The following is a 14,879-nucleotide window of genomic DNA, read 5'->3' on the forward strand; positions in this document are numbered from 1 at the left end:
AAACACATACTCCGTGCACTATAGGAGATGTAGCTTAACTAAGACATAGTCCCTCCTCTCATAGATCTAGTAGGAGGGCAAAACCTGACAGCAAATGACTACAATAGCAATCAGCAATCATTTATTAAATAACTGCCATGTGTTGGGCACTGTGCAAGGCCCTGGAGCTACAAAAACCATGGTCCCTCCTGTCATAGAGATAATGGGGATAAGAGAACAAGGTTGGGGTTTGGGGATCATTTGCTCCATAGCAGGTGGTCAATTATATGACACAAGGGTAGGGAGAGTGATAATTTGGTGGGAGTTTGCTATCAATAGCAGTAGCAGAAGGTGTCAGATTAGAACAATTAGTAAAGAATGTAAAGTAGATAGTGATAATTCCATTTCTTAAAGCCATCTTTGGCATTGTTGGGATTGTATCTTTTTACAGAATCATAGTCTCCCAAATCTCAAAGTTGGAAGGGACATTAGAAGCCAACTAATCCAATCCATATCTGAACAGAATACCTCTAAAACATACCTGACAAGCAATATCCCGCCTTTCCTCAAAAATCTTCTAGTGAAGGGAAACCCATTGCCTCACTACCAACCAATTTGGCAATAACTCTAATTGTAAAGAAGTTTTTTTTCTTACATTAAGCCTAAACCTGCTTCTTTGTAATTTCCACTCACTGTACCTAGCTCTGCCCTGTGAAAAAAATGATTTACCTTTGAATACTTGAAGATAACTATCATGTTCCCCTGAGTCCCCTCTTTTTCAATCTGAGCATTCCTAGTTTCTTCAGCCAATTCTCAAATGAATGAGTGAGTGAATGAAAAAGCACTTATCAGGCAATTATTATGTGGCAAGCACTGTACTGAGTGTTGGAGACACAAATGTAAGTGCTAAGACAGTCCTTCTCTCAAGGAACTTACATTTCAATGAGGAGAAAATCACATACAGGGGAGTAGGGGGCAAGGAGGTTTGGAAAGTTCCGAGGATGATGAGTAGAGCTATGGGGAAGTCGATTTTTAGGTCCTTTCCAGCAGCAGTGGAAGAGCTGATTTGGTTCTAGAACTAGAAAACAGAGGTCAGAGGGGAAACAGAGATGGCAAGTCAGTTGTTGAAAAGATACCCTCAGAATAAAGCGAAGGAAACATGGCTGGAGGCAGTCCTACAAGAAGTGGGTGACTGAAGCAATCACCAGCCAGGACAGTGGAGTCCTAGGGTGGGCGTCTGGGATTGAAAGAGCTAAATCTCCCATGGTTCCCATGAGCACGGCTTCTGGTCATCATAGCAAGGCAGTCTGACATAATTTCTAGGCCTTTCAACATCCCATTAAACCTCCTCTGGTTACTATCCAGCTTATCGATGTCCTTTGTAAAACGTGGTACTCAGAGCTAAACACACCACTCCAGATGTGGTCTGACTAGAATAAATAATCTTGGTGACTGTGTCTTCCTCAATACAGCCAAAGATTACATTAATTATTTTTGGCTACTAGATCGCACTATGGACTCATATGGACTTTCTAGTCTCCTACATCCCCCGGTTGTTGTTTTTTCCCAGACAAACTGCTGTCAAGCCCCACCTAATACTTGCAGATTTGATTTTTGAACATAAATTATTTTATCTTTATTGAATTTCACTGGATTCAATTTTCAAGCTGTCTGTATCCTGCCTCTGTTATCCAGCATGTTAGCTGTCCCTCTCAGCTTTGTGTCATCCCCAAAGGTGAGAAACAATATCTTAAGCTTTTACCAGAGTCACTGATAAAAACATTAACAAATATAAGGGACCACCAAGTTCTTACCAACAGCTAACAAAATAATCAGAATTTCCTTTGTGTACATGTCATTTTGTGATATGATCCAGTATGAATTTTCCTTTGCAGGAAACCAGAAACTGGGGACATCAAACAAGATTAAAAAAAAAGGGGAGCCATTTTAATTTTTAGGTTACTGCTGGAGGTCTTACTAGCCTACTGTGGTTAAGAAATTCCTTATAATTTCAATGATGCTTTCTAAAACCAAGAGTTTGGAAGAATGCATTGACCAATAGGAAGTTATAAAAATACTTTCCGCCACGTAATGAGATTATCCTATAAAGGAAGGTGTATTGTATTAGAAGTCCAAAGATCTGATGACTCTCCCTTGTCTCTGGGACTTTGGGCAAGTTATTTAGTGTTTCTGTCCTCATCTGTAAAATGGAGATAAGAATACTTGTTCTGAGCATCGCATAAGATAATGTATTTGAAAGCGTTTTCTAAACTGCCAAGTACTATGCAAAAATAAGATTATAGTTTGGATGCATAGTAGTCATTAAGTGAATATTTATTGGCTAAGATTGCACCAATTGGTGGTTATTGGGAGGTTTTTTTGTTTATTGGGAGGTACAGATCTGTGGTTTTATCAGCTTATGTAACTGTACTGTACTGGCATGGAAACACCCTTCACTGCTGCAATTTAGCTGCTTGTCTCTTGCTTATGTTCTTAGAGAGTTACTTGTGATACTAACATATCAAGTACTCAGTCATGCATCTTGGGTGTGTATTAAGTAGGAATCCAACCCTAGCTCTTCTTATACTAAGGTCATCCTTCTATCCACTGTGTTATTTTGCCTCTCATTATTATGGTGCTGGACACGTAGAAAACACTTTACAAATACACCATCTAGTGTTATGTATGGATTTTATACATAAAATATTCAGCATCAATTCCATTACAAAAAAAGAGACTATGTTGGCATGACTTTAAGATAATTAGTTATCAATTTTCAGTTGTCATAGACCATTTTTTAATATTTAGTTCCATCATGGGCCTGGGTGCTATAACTAACATCTGGCTTGATGTCTGTGACTCTGTGTTTTTCCATTTTTAGGAATTGGGATGGGGATGACTGTCCCTGTATCCTTTGCTGTTTTCCCCCATGAGGATGGCTCTCTACAGAAGAAACTGAAAGTCTGGTTCCGGATTCCAAACCAGTTTCAAGCTGATACTCCAATTCCCAGTGATAAAAGCGTTCAGTTGGAAGAGAGGGAAAGCATCACTGTCTATTCCACGTAAGGGAATGTTTTTTCAGAGGAAAGAATTAGAATTTAATTCCTGAAATGATATTTTAAATAACATTTTATTTTTCCCAATTACATGTGAAAACGATTTTTCATTAATTTTCTAAAATTTTGAGTTCCAAATTCTCTCCCTTCCTCCCTCTTCTCCCCCTTCCTAAGACAGTAAGCAATTTGGTAGGTTATACATGTGCGATCATGCTAAACTTAGTTCTATATTAGTCACGTTGTGAAAGAAAACATAGACCAAAAAAGAAAAAAAAAGTGAAAAACAATGTGCTTTGATATACGTTTAGACTCCATCTGTTTTTTCTCTGGAGGTAGATAGCATTTTTCATCATCAGTTCTTCGGAATTGTCTTGGATCATGTATTGCTGAGAATAGCTAAGTCATTCACAGTTATCATTGCACAATATTACTGTTACTGTGTGCAATGTTTTCCTGGTTCTGCTCACTTCATTTTGCATCAATTCATGTAAGTCTTTCCAGGTTTTTCTGACAGCATCCTGCTCATTATTTCTTATAGTATAATAATATTCCATTACAATCATGTATCATAACTTGTTCAGCCATTCCCCAAATGATGGATATCCCCTCAATTTCCAATTCTTTGCCTCCACAAAAAGAGCTACTATAAATATTTTTGTACAAATAGTTCCTTTTTCCTTTTTAAAAAAAATCTCTGTAGGATGCAGATCTACTAGTAGCATTACTGGAGCAAAGGGTATGCAAAGTTTTATAGTGCTTTGGGCATAGTTCTAAATTGCTCTCCAGAATGGTTGGATCAGTTCACAACTCCACCAAGAGTGCATTAGTGTCCCAGTTTTCCCACTTCCCCTCCAACATTTATTATTTTCCTTCTCTGTCATATTAACCAATCTGATAGGTGTGAAGTAGTACCTCAGAGTTACTTTAATTTGCATTTCTCTAGTGAATAGTAGTGAATAGTATTTTTCATATGACTAGAGATAGCTTTGATTTCTTCATCTGAAAACTGTCTGTCCTTATCCTTTGACCATTTATCAATTGAGGAATGACTTGTATTCTTACAAATTCAACTCAGTTCTCTATATATTTGAGAAATGAGGCCTTTATCAGAGACAGTTGCTGTAAAAAAAAATCCCCATCTTTTGTTTTCCTTCTAATCTTGGTTGCACTAGATTTGTCTGTGCAAAACTTTTAAAATTTGATATAATCAAAATTATCCACTTTATGTCTCACAATGCTATCTCTTGTTTGGTTATAAATTCTTCATTTCTCCATAGATGTGACAGGTAAACTATTCCATGCTCTCCCAATTTGTTTATATCATCCATTATGTCTAAATCATGTACCCATGTTGACCTTGGTACACAGTGTAAAGTGTCAGTCCATACCTAGTTTCTGCCATCCTGTTTTCCAGTTCTCCCAGCAGTTTTTGCCAAATAGTGAGTTTTTGCCCAAAAAGCTTAGGTATTTGAGTTATCAAACACTAACTTACTACTGTCATTTACTACCATGTATGTGCATCTGTTTTTTTTCACTGATCCAACACTCTATTTCTTAGCCAGTACCAGTTTGTTCTGATGGTTACTGCTTTATAATACAGTTTGAAATATGGTACAGCTAGCCCACCTGTCTTTGTGATTTTTTCCTTTAATTCCCTTGATATTCTTGACCTTTTGCTCTTCCAGATAAGTTTTACTAATATTTTCCTAGCTCTGTAAAATAAATATTTCATAGTTTGATTGGTATGACATTGAATAAGCAAATTAATTTGGGTAGAATTATAATTTTAATCATATTGGCTTGGCCTATCCATGAGCATTAATATTTTTCCAGTTGTTTAGATTTGACTTTATTTGTGTGAAAGATGTTTTGTAATTATGTTCATAGAGCTCCTAGATTTATCTTGGCAGGTAGACGCTCAAGTATTTTATATTGTCTATAATTATTTTAAAAGGAATTTCTCTTTCTATTTCTTGCTGCTGGGCTTTGTTGGTAATACAGAGAAATGCTAATGATTTATGTGGGTTTATTTTACACCCTGCAACTTTGCTAAAGTTGTTATTTTAACTGCTTCTGGTTCCACTGGACTGTGTTCCCCTTTTACCTGAGTAAAACAGACTTTTCCTGCTGACCTTCTAGGTTGTCTTGGACTAGAAAATTATTTCACACCATAATTTTGTTGGTTCTATTGCTACAGAATTCATTTTGAGGCATTATTTTATAGTTGTTTGGAAGTGAATTTGGGAGAGTGCAGGCAAATTCCTGCCTGACATCTTGGCTTCACCTCTCCTCCAATAAAGAATTTTCTATTTTGCTTTATAAAACAAAAAGTTCAATTAACAATCATTTGGTTTCTCTCTCTCACCTTTTCCTGAAACAAACCAACAAAAAAACCCCTCATGACAAATATGAATAGCCAAGCAAAACAAACTCACATATTGGCCATGTCCAAAAAGGTGTGTCTCATTCTGCATATTTAGTCTATCACCTCTCTGAAAACAGATGGGCAGCATGTTTCATCATCAATCCTCAGTAATCATGGTTGGGCATTGGACTGATTAAGTTTTTCAAAGTTGTTTCTTTTTTACAATGTTGTTATTATTGCAAAAATTATAACAATGATGTTCTAAAAAAAAAAACAGCCCCAGTGAGAATTTGGAATTATCCACAAGTACTTTTTAAAAAAAATTCAAATTAATTATTCTTTTCAATTAACAAGTATTTATTTTCTCTCCTTCCCACTTCCCCCTCCCCAACTGAACAACAAAAAAGAAAAAGAAAGTCCTCATAGCAGTCAAATGAAGCAAAATCCCTCATTGGTCATATCCAAAAATATCTTATTCTGCACTTTGAGCCCATCACTTCTGTGTGGAGGTGGGCAGCTTGTTTCATCCCCAGTTCTTCGGAATCATGATTGATCATTGTATTGACCACAGTTCCAAAGTCTTTAGAGCTGATTTCTTCTTTTATGTTGTCATTGTATAAATGTTTCTCCCATTTCTACTCACTTTACTCTGCACTAATCCTTTGGTCTTTTGTTTTTTACGGTTCTTTTGGTTTTCTTGGCCTCCTCTGAATCTGCCCATTTTGTCACTTCTTATAACACAGTAATATTCCAGTATATTCATATGCCATAATTTGCTTGACTATACCCCAACATCTTGGCAATCCTTTAATTTCCAGGGGTTTTTTTTTTGCTACTATGAAAAGAACTGCTGTAAATATTTTTGTACACATGGGTCTTTTCCCTCATTCTGTAATTTCTTTGAGGTATATGCCCAGTATAGGTGGTATTGCTGGGTCAAAGACTGTCCACAATTGAGTAACTTTTTAAGCAAAGTTACAAATCTTTTTAGTGCCTACTGTGTGCTAAGCACTGAGGATACAAATAAGAAAAAGAAAGATAGCCACTGCCCGCAAGGCACTTACTGTCTAAGGAGGGAAAACAATACACAAAAGAAAGATGAAAAGGGAAGACAAGGGAAAGGGGAGATCTGCAGAGGGTACTCTGTGCTGGGACATGATGTTTATAGAATCAGAACCAAGTTAAGCAGTTGATGGAAAATGAAGAGGTGAACTGGGAAGTTCTGAGTCCTCTGCAAAAAAAGGTTTAGATAGGAGGGATTTAGAGATTTAACCAGCCTTTCATCTTTTTGGGGGGGTTATCACAGAAGTATTCATGTTCCATGAGAATAAGTGCACTCTGAAACACATGTCAATCTATCTAGAGATATCTAGAGATGCACTTTGAAATGCATGTCAATATATCTAGAGATTTGCCCTTTAACTTAGAGAGAAGGACTGAGTTCTAGCAAAATTTTGTAAAAGCTAATCATTTATCTCTCTCGATTTAAGGTTTGGTCACATAGAGAATATATTGGAGCATGAAGCTCTAGGCTATACACTGCTTCATTTCCCTTTGAATACATATGGTTTGGGGAAAAGACAGGGCAGAGAATTTTCATGTAGTGGCTGACACTGTGCTTTGCCCCTCTTTCCTGTCTCACCTCTTTCCTATTAAAAGCTATAACTAAGGCCAGGGCTGTCATGGCTTTTTTCCAGGGCAAAGAAATTAAGAGAATACAAAATTTTAAAATATTTTTAGAGATTATGAAATATCTTAGCTATGTTTACATTTTTCATAGCATTTCTACTCTTTTAAGCAGTACAAAAACAATTTAGCACACTAACTAGCAAGAATACTTAAACTGCAAAGCTACCAGATTGTGCTCTTTCCCCTCCTCCCCTGAAAGACGCACCTGAAGTCAGCTTCTCCCTTCTGCCCCCTTGCATCCCCTACCTGAGCCAACTAAGGCACCCAAAGGTGTTTTCATGTGGGTGTATGCATACAGGAGCTTATGTTCCAGAGTCTTTATTTCTCCTTCATTAGGCAATGTCCTGAATTCTCCTTTCTCCCCCAAATAAATTTGTTTTCATTACTTCTCATATTCTCTTATCATAAAAACCAAAATTTATTGAGCACCTATGATATGCTAGTCACTGCCCTAGGCACTGGGAGTACAGAAAGAAAAATAGGACTAACAAGGACTGTTGGTTATGAATTTAACCCTGCTCTAGGCTCTGAGTTCTTAGAGGCCCCCAAGCCACATTGTTTCTCAAAAAGTGCACCACTGAATTGCCTATAATAATGGAAGATGGCAGGACCAGATGTTTCCCAGAATACTACAGGGTCTCTTCAATGAGATCCGTGACTATTCAAAAATTGGGCTAAGAGTTCTCACAGGAAGAGCCAAATGGCTGAAGAATGCATAGTGGCTATTTATGAGATGCAATAGAATGCGAAGCCTATTAAGTAAGCTCATTTATATTATATATAAATATTATAAGATACTATCTCTATATAAATACTATTAATCATGGTTCTGGGCTGAGCCTGACTCAGGCCAGACTCCTGGAAGTTTATGTTAGATTTCGGAATGAAATGAGATACTTGTAGATCATTCAGCAGTTAATGAAAGGAGATTTGCTTAGTCCTAGCAGGGGAAGGATATTCAAGAAGGATAGTCATTGAGGACACCTGGAGTTGATTTGGCTGAGCAAAAGTGCCTTGCCAGTGTGGTCCTCCAGAAATAGATAAATGACTTCAAATAAAAGTGAGAATTGGATTCTACTAAGGAAGATGAGGAATGAGTGACAGCTACCTTCTACCAAATTATTTCAGAGTCTAACTTCAGAGGAAAACCAAGTTTTGGGAAATTTCTTCTGACATCATCTGTCAGATTGACCACACGTAGTCATTCTTCAAACAGCCACTGGGTGGCACTGCATAACCAAGCACTGTGTCCTACTCTGCAACATGAGGCTTGTCATTACTACGAAAAGCAGAATTGGATGAAAAGGTTGAGATGCAGAATTGTTATTTTTGAGAAGAGTGAATTAGATGATAGACTAGTTTCAGTGCTGAAATGTTGTACCCTTTGGTCATTTTTCTAATTTGTGACTTCATAATAGGACTGCTGATTTATAAACATTATTAATTTATTATGTGAAATTTTGAAAGTACTCTTCATATTAGTAGTGCTGTGAGGAAGCAGACATTCAAAGTCAAGTTTCCTCAATTAGAAAAAGGTCTTGATGATATCATTTGTGCTTATAATAAATGAATATAAATATCCTTAGACTAAGACCAGTGATTATTTATAAGCTATAGACATACTGTACCATCGAACCTTCTTTCTCTTCTAAAAATATAGCTCCTAGTTTGGGGCTTTATTTTTTTGACCCATTTCATTTCCGGTCACAATGGAAAAAAAAAAACAACAAAAGAGACCAGTTAGGGAAAGATTTTAGTATCTTTGATACAGAGCTCTGACTCCTGAGAATTTACTAGTTCAGTTTCAGCAGAGGTACTCAAACTGTAGTCCACAGACTCAATGAGTCCATGTATAGATGTCAGGGCTCAACAAATTTGGATGGGAAAAAATTACATTTTTATTTCGATATAATTGGTTTCCTTTGTAATCCTATGTGTTTTATTTATGTATCTTTAAATGTTATTAGACGGGGTCTGTAGGTTACATAAGATTGTGAAAGGATCCATGACACATATACACAAATGCTCAAACAACCAAATAAAATTGCATGCTAGATATTTATCTTTAAATGGCCAGATTCCTGATTTGGACCACTGAACAACTTAGGGAGATAGAGGAAGAACTCTTGACAGAGATTCGATTCAATCTGTAAACTGCCAGGATGTCTCAATTCTGCCATTTGTCATCATTGTCATAGTTGTCATCATAGTGATATGGTAGGATAGTGTTAGTAGGAGTAAAAGTACTAACTCTCTCAAAGGCCAACCCATTGTCTGAACCATTGTGGGGCTATAACTATAAAGTATGGAAATACCAACCAGGGTGTTGTATACCAGCATCTCTATGTCAAATATTGTGAGAGAATATATTCTTTTAGGTTGATCGTAACAGATGCCAAGTTTGAAAATTTTACTCATTTGTGGCATAATCAGTCTACTAGTTGGGTTTATGCCATTAAACTCAAAAAACTGTTTTTTGGAATTCCAATCTAAGCGTGCCCATCAATTTCAAAATCATCTGAGACATAAGGTTCTGTTTTGTCATCAAGTATCATTTCTGGATTTTGCTTTTAGTGACCTCAGATTCTCTAACAAATCTTTGGAGGTATTGCCTTTATTTATTGATTCTATGACTTCTCCCAATTTATATTCAAAGTATTCAGTCTCTTATCTTTTCTTGCTTGAGAATTTTACACTTACTGAGTCCAGATGACATTTTGGTATTGTTGGAGAAAGTTTCCATGTGACACATTAGCTGCTTAATGTGTTTTTCAGTGAAGCCATGTAAGTTGACATCATCCATGTACATCAAGTTACTAATAGAATGTTTTGGTATGAATCTTTGGCTTGAAAGTCAAACTCAGTTCTATTCAGGAATGATGATAATAAATTTAAAGTTAGGCAGAACCATGGCAAACTTAAGCTGTCTCCCTGGAAGATATCAGGTTATAGATATCAATTGTTCTTGACATTATTTTTGGTGGCATTTTTTACATAGAGAACAATTTTCCATGTGAGCGTTACATACACTACTGTATCCTCACTATGCTTGGATCCATCTTGTATATTTGCAGTAAATGACTAAGCCATGAATGCAGGAGTGAGTGAAAGGCTTTCTAGTAATCAACAAAAGCACTGCAACCAGTAAAGACTTCTCGTTCAGGTATCCCCCATTAATTCTTAATCCCTTTTTACAATGAGAACAACTATTTCATTCTAGGTCAGGTCATACTTCCTCCATGAGGCCTTCCCTGTCTACCCTGACCCACAGTGATTGCAAACCTTTCAATGAACTCTGATGTGTCTGTTCCAGTCATTTTGGCGTTTAATCATCTATTCACCTTACCCTCCCAAATAGATCGAATGTTCTTTGAGGACAGGTTATTAAATCTTGTACGTTTTTTGTTAGAGAGTGAGTACTTCGTAAAAATTTCTTAATTAATGATTACAAGTGTAAGAAGAATTAGCATTGGAATGATTGGTGTGTGGAAGTCATTCTTGGGATTATAGTTAAGGAACTTGGGATGATAGATTTAGAGTAGGAAGTGACCTTAGAGATTGCCTAGCCCAACTCACTCAAGGACACACAGATGGGAAGTAGTAGGGCTGGAATTTCAGCAACACCTGGGCTTCACACTAAGTTCAGCATCCTTTCCATTGTGTCGTGCTTCCTCCATTACATTTCTTTTTTCCTTTTGCACTTCTACTCCTGCCCTGGATATGGTTCTTACTTCCACTGGCCTGTAATGTCCACCAGTTATTACTACCTATCTCTTGTAAGATCCAATTTTATTTCTCAGCAATCTGACTTGACTTTATTTTTTTAATCACCTTTTTTAGCCTTTCTGTTTCCAAAATCTATGGCTTGTGTGTTCTTCCTTAGTTTCCTCAGTCACTGGATTATTTTTTACTCACATTGGGTTATGACATCGGCGCAGGTGAAGTAGAATGATCCATGAGAACATCTTTGAAGAAGATTTATAGACCTGTTAAACAGACATAAGTAATGATGCCTTGTAATTTATTTATGTATGTACGTATGTATATATTTCTTTCAAGGAATTCAAAGAACTTTACAGGCATTATCTAATTTACTCTCAAAACATCTTCATTAATTAGGGAAGAAACAGGCACTCCATTATTCCCATTTTATACTCTGGAAGCTGAGGCAGAGAGGGGTGAAGTTACTTGTCCAAGATTATCATAAGCTGAGTCAGTAGCCCAAGTGAGTCTCTTTTCATGTACAAGTGCTGAATGGCATTTATGCAACTTCCTGCTGCTTTCAAAGATTGCTGGTTTGCATTGGAAAGCCAGTCTTGTATGGGCTAGGGTTTTTTGTTGGTTGGCGATTCATGGCTTGTGTGTTTGTGAGGTGGCGCCATATGGAATTTTTACATTCTGAAAGCAGAGGCCATCTGACGTGGTAAACAGAGTGCCTGACTTTGAGACAGGAAGGCCTGAGTTGACATCATTCTTTTGATACTTAGTAACTGTGTGACCCTGAGCAAGTCTCTTAATGTCTGCAAGACTTAAGTACCTCCGTAGAACTTAGCTCCTAAATCATGGATGAAGTGGGATCTGAGGTGGTTAAGGGAATTTCTATGCTATGCTGGAATAAAATCACAGGTCTTCTATTTCTGTAAAGAACATCCAGCCCAGAGACAAATTTTAAAAGTCCTATTTACAACGAATTTAGTTTCGTAATATGGCTATGACAATCTAAAATAAGATGCATGTTCCAAGGAGCTAGACGGTGAGGAAAAATAGAGCAAGAAATGTTCGTTGTTGAAATGTTTAATTCACTTACTATCTGGATTTTAGCACATCATGGTTTGATCATTAAGCATATACCATTGCTATACAGTTGTTAATTGACAGTTGCTAATTACTAGATGGTCTTATATGAACATGAGTTCACTTTGTTTTTTAAAAAATTATATTTTTAATCAATTTCATAACAATAAATAACATTTTTTAAAATCCTCCACCGAAGTCCTTCCCTGATACCTCTTCATGGCATAAAGGTAAACCTGAATTGTTGAAGGCTTTATGCCAACAGGGAACAAATTCTGGTAGATCTTTCTAAGTGAGAAAGGCTCTGACTCTAGAGAAGAGAATTTGGACCAATAGGTGGTAGTTTCTGAGAGGTTATTTCAGCTCAATATAAGAAAGGACATAACAATTAGGGCTATCTGAAAATCAATTGAGGTCACCATAGACATTTCTTCCATGGTTGAAAGTGTTCAGAGTAGAGCCTGAGCAACTTCTTAGAGACCTTAGAGGACATAAGCCATCAGGCTTTGGACTAGATGACCTTTAAAGTTCTACCCAGCTTGGAATTCTATAATTGTTGGTAAAGCATTTCCAGTGTTTTACATTAACCTTATGATTAGTGTAGTCTCCCCTAAGAATCACTAAACCATTTAGGTCCATTTTTCTTATGTTATTTCGTAAATAAAGATGAATATCAACTTGCCCTCATCTGTTGTATATTTCTTCTATTTGCCTTCTCCACTCTGTAGGGGAAATCATCTCAACTCTGTCTGTATTCTGTAGCTGCTATCTAAACTTTACTTTAATATGTCACTGGATGTCGATATTCCCTCCATTGGGCAGGAATAGCATTTTACTCATAGGGTCAGAGATTTAAAGGTGGAAGGGACATTCAAGGTCATCTAGTCCGTTCCTTCTACAGATAAAGACACTAATTACCATGGAGATTAGGTGACTTGTCCAAGGTCACACAGGTCAGAAGCATCAGAGGCAGGATCTCTGACCCAAGATCTGTGACTCTAAAGCCTCTTTCTTAGCCTATGTCATTCCTGTCCATGTCTATCCATAGATGCTCAAGAAAGCATCCACCAATGTGTTGAAAGACCTTTCTTTATATCTAGTACTCAGTGCAGTGTCTAGAATATAGCAGACATTTAATAAATGCTTGTTGATGACTTCTAGATCAGGGGTTCTTAACTGTTTTTGTCATGAAACCCTTTGGCAGTTTAGTGAAACCTGTGGGACCCTTCTTACAATAATATATGTAGCCTATATTCATAATTGAAGAAAATATTAAATTTCTATTAGAGGTTAGTGAAAATAAAAATATAATTTTTTTCTGACTCAAGTTCATGGACCACCTGAAATCTGTGAAACCCAGATTAAGAATTGCCTACTCTGAGTCTTTTTCCATTTCAAGAGTAATAATGAAGCTGTCCATCCCTTACTTGTACCACATGAACAGCCTGCCTCATTTTCTAATTCTATATTTCCTCAGTGATGACATGAATGTGGGTCATCATTGGAAATTGCTGTGGTCACTTACATTCACCGTACATCTTTCCATTACCCTTTGGGTCACTCACAACCTAATTTTTCAGAGATTGCAATGTTCCAAGATGGCCAACCATGCCCAGATGTTAAAGTCATGAATTCCTTTAAAGATGAAATATTGGGTGTTTTCATAATCAAATTGTTGAGTTCTTACTAAATATGACTAACCACTTATAAAAAGAGCAAACATGAGCTCCACCAAAAGAGCGCATCTGACTAGGATTTGCTCAGTGCAAATGGACTTTTGAGTCATAAAAACTCAATGGAAATACAAATTTCTCCTGATTCCCGCGAGAGTTGTTCAGGAAATAGGCAGAACCCTACACCTGATAGGATAAACTTAGGCCACTGGAGAGAATTTAAAATAGGAGACAGGTGAAGAGCAGCAATAATCAGAAAAGGAAGGCCTCAACTCACCATATTTTCCCAATCCTTTATCCACAAAATTGATTCAGGAAATGTCCTATCAGGCATTACTATAAATTATTTTTCTCATTCTTTATGGAGAGTATGCTATGTATAAAGCATGTATAGAACCTTAATTCATGACTATATTCAGATTGTATAGGTTCTTTTTAAAAGAAATGAATCACCATATAACTCATGTATAAACTGAGGGGATTGAACAAATGGCTCCAAGGCCCCTCACAGCTATTGATCGATCCACGATTCTAGGTCTGGAGCTGCTGGGTGGTAGGAATCTTAGCTGCTAAGCTCTCACTTATATAATAAAAGGGATGATTTGGTCCTGTAGCCATTACAGCTCTGGGTTCACTTCCTTCAGCTGTGTCTCTTTACTTGGTGCCCACAGCTGGCAGAGAAGGAAGAGGAGCTGAGTTAAAGGAAATATTAGAGAAGATAGAGCAGTGAAAGGCTTTGGTCATGAGGTTAACAGAGACCATAACAAAAAATCCTGGCAGCTCCCTATGGAATTTTGGGAGGGTCATGTCCCATATTTTTCTTAAAAATAGCAAAGTGTCAGCCTAGATCCCTCCTCCCCTTGGTTGTCGGAGCTGATAAATGCCATTTCTCAACACAACCTTCATCATTTTTTTTCCACAGGCAGTTTGGTGGTTATGCTAAAGAAGCCGATTATGTGTCTCAGGCAGCCCAGCTACGCTCGGCCCTGGAAGGAACAGCAAACTACCAGTCTGATTTCTACTTCTGTGCTGGATATGACCCTCCCATGAAGCCTTATGGAAGACGTAATGAGGTCTGGCTGGTAAAAAAGTGAGTCACTGACTCACTGGGTTGCAGTCTTCCAGGAAATGGGTTTTTTTAGGTTAGCTTGATGGTCAGCATTTCTACTGGAGATTGAAACTCTGAAAGAGGAATGGAGACACACAGTATAACTTTCTTCCAAGTCAGTATAATATCATATTGTTCCAGACCTGTGGTATTTTGTTTTTATTTTTTGTTTTTGAGGTTTCCTTTCTGTGGGTGGGACACTGTACAAGTAAAAT

General features: G+C 37.2%; 1 protein-coding gene across 1 annotated transcript in view; it reads left to right on the top strand.

Annotated features, from left to right (window-relative positions):
* Positions 1–14,872, top strand: part of HEBP1 (heme binding protein 1) — a 29,250-nt gene extending 14,378 nt beyond the window's left edge. The window contains exons 3-4 of the mRNA XM_036761905.1: positions 2,861–3,041; positions 14,479–14,872. Of these exons, the coding sequence (XP_036617800.1) occupies positions 2,861–3,041; positions 14,479–14,650 (353 nt within the window). The 3' untranslated portion in view covers positions 14,651–14,872. The remainder of the gene's footprint in view (positions 1–2,860; positions 3,042–14,478) is intronic.
* Positions 14,873–14,879: the final 7 nt, after the last annotated feature.

This window comes from Trichosurus vulpecula, chromosome 5 (genome assembly GCF_011100635.1).
Source record: "Trichosurus vulpecula isolate mTriVul1 chromosome 5, mTriVul1.pri, whole genome shotgun sequence".
Classification (NCBI taxonomy): Eukaryota; Metazoa; Chordata; class Mammalia; order Diprotodontia; family Phalangeridae; genus Trichosurus; species Trichosurus vulpecula.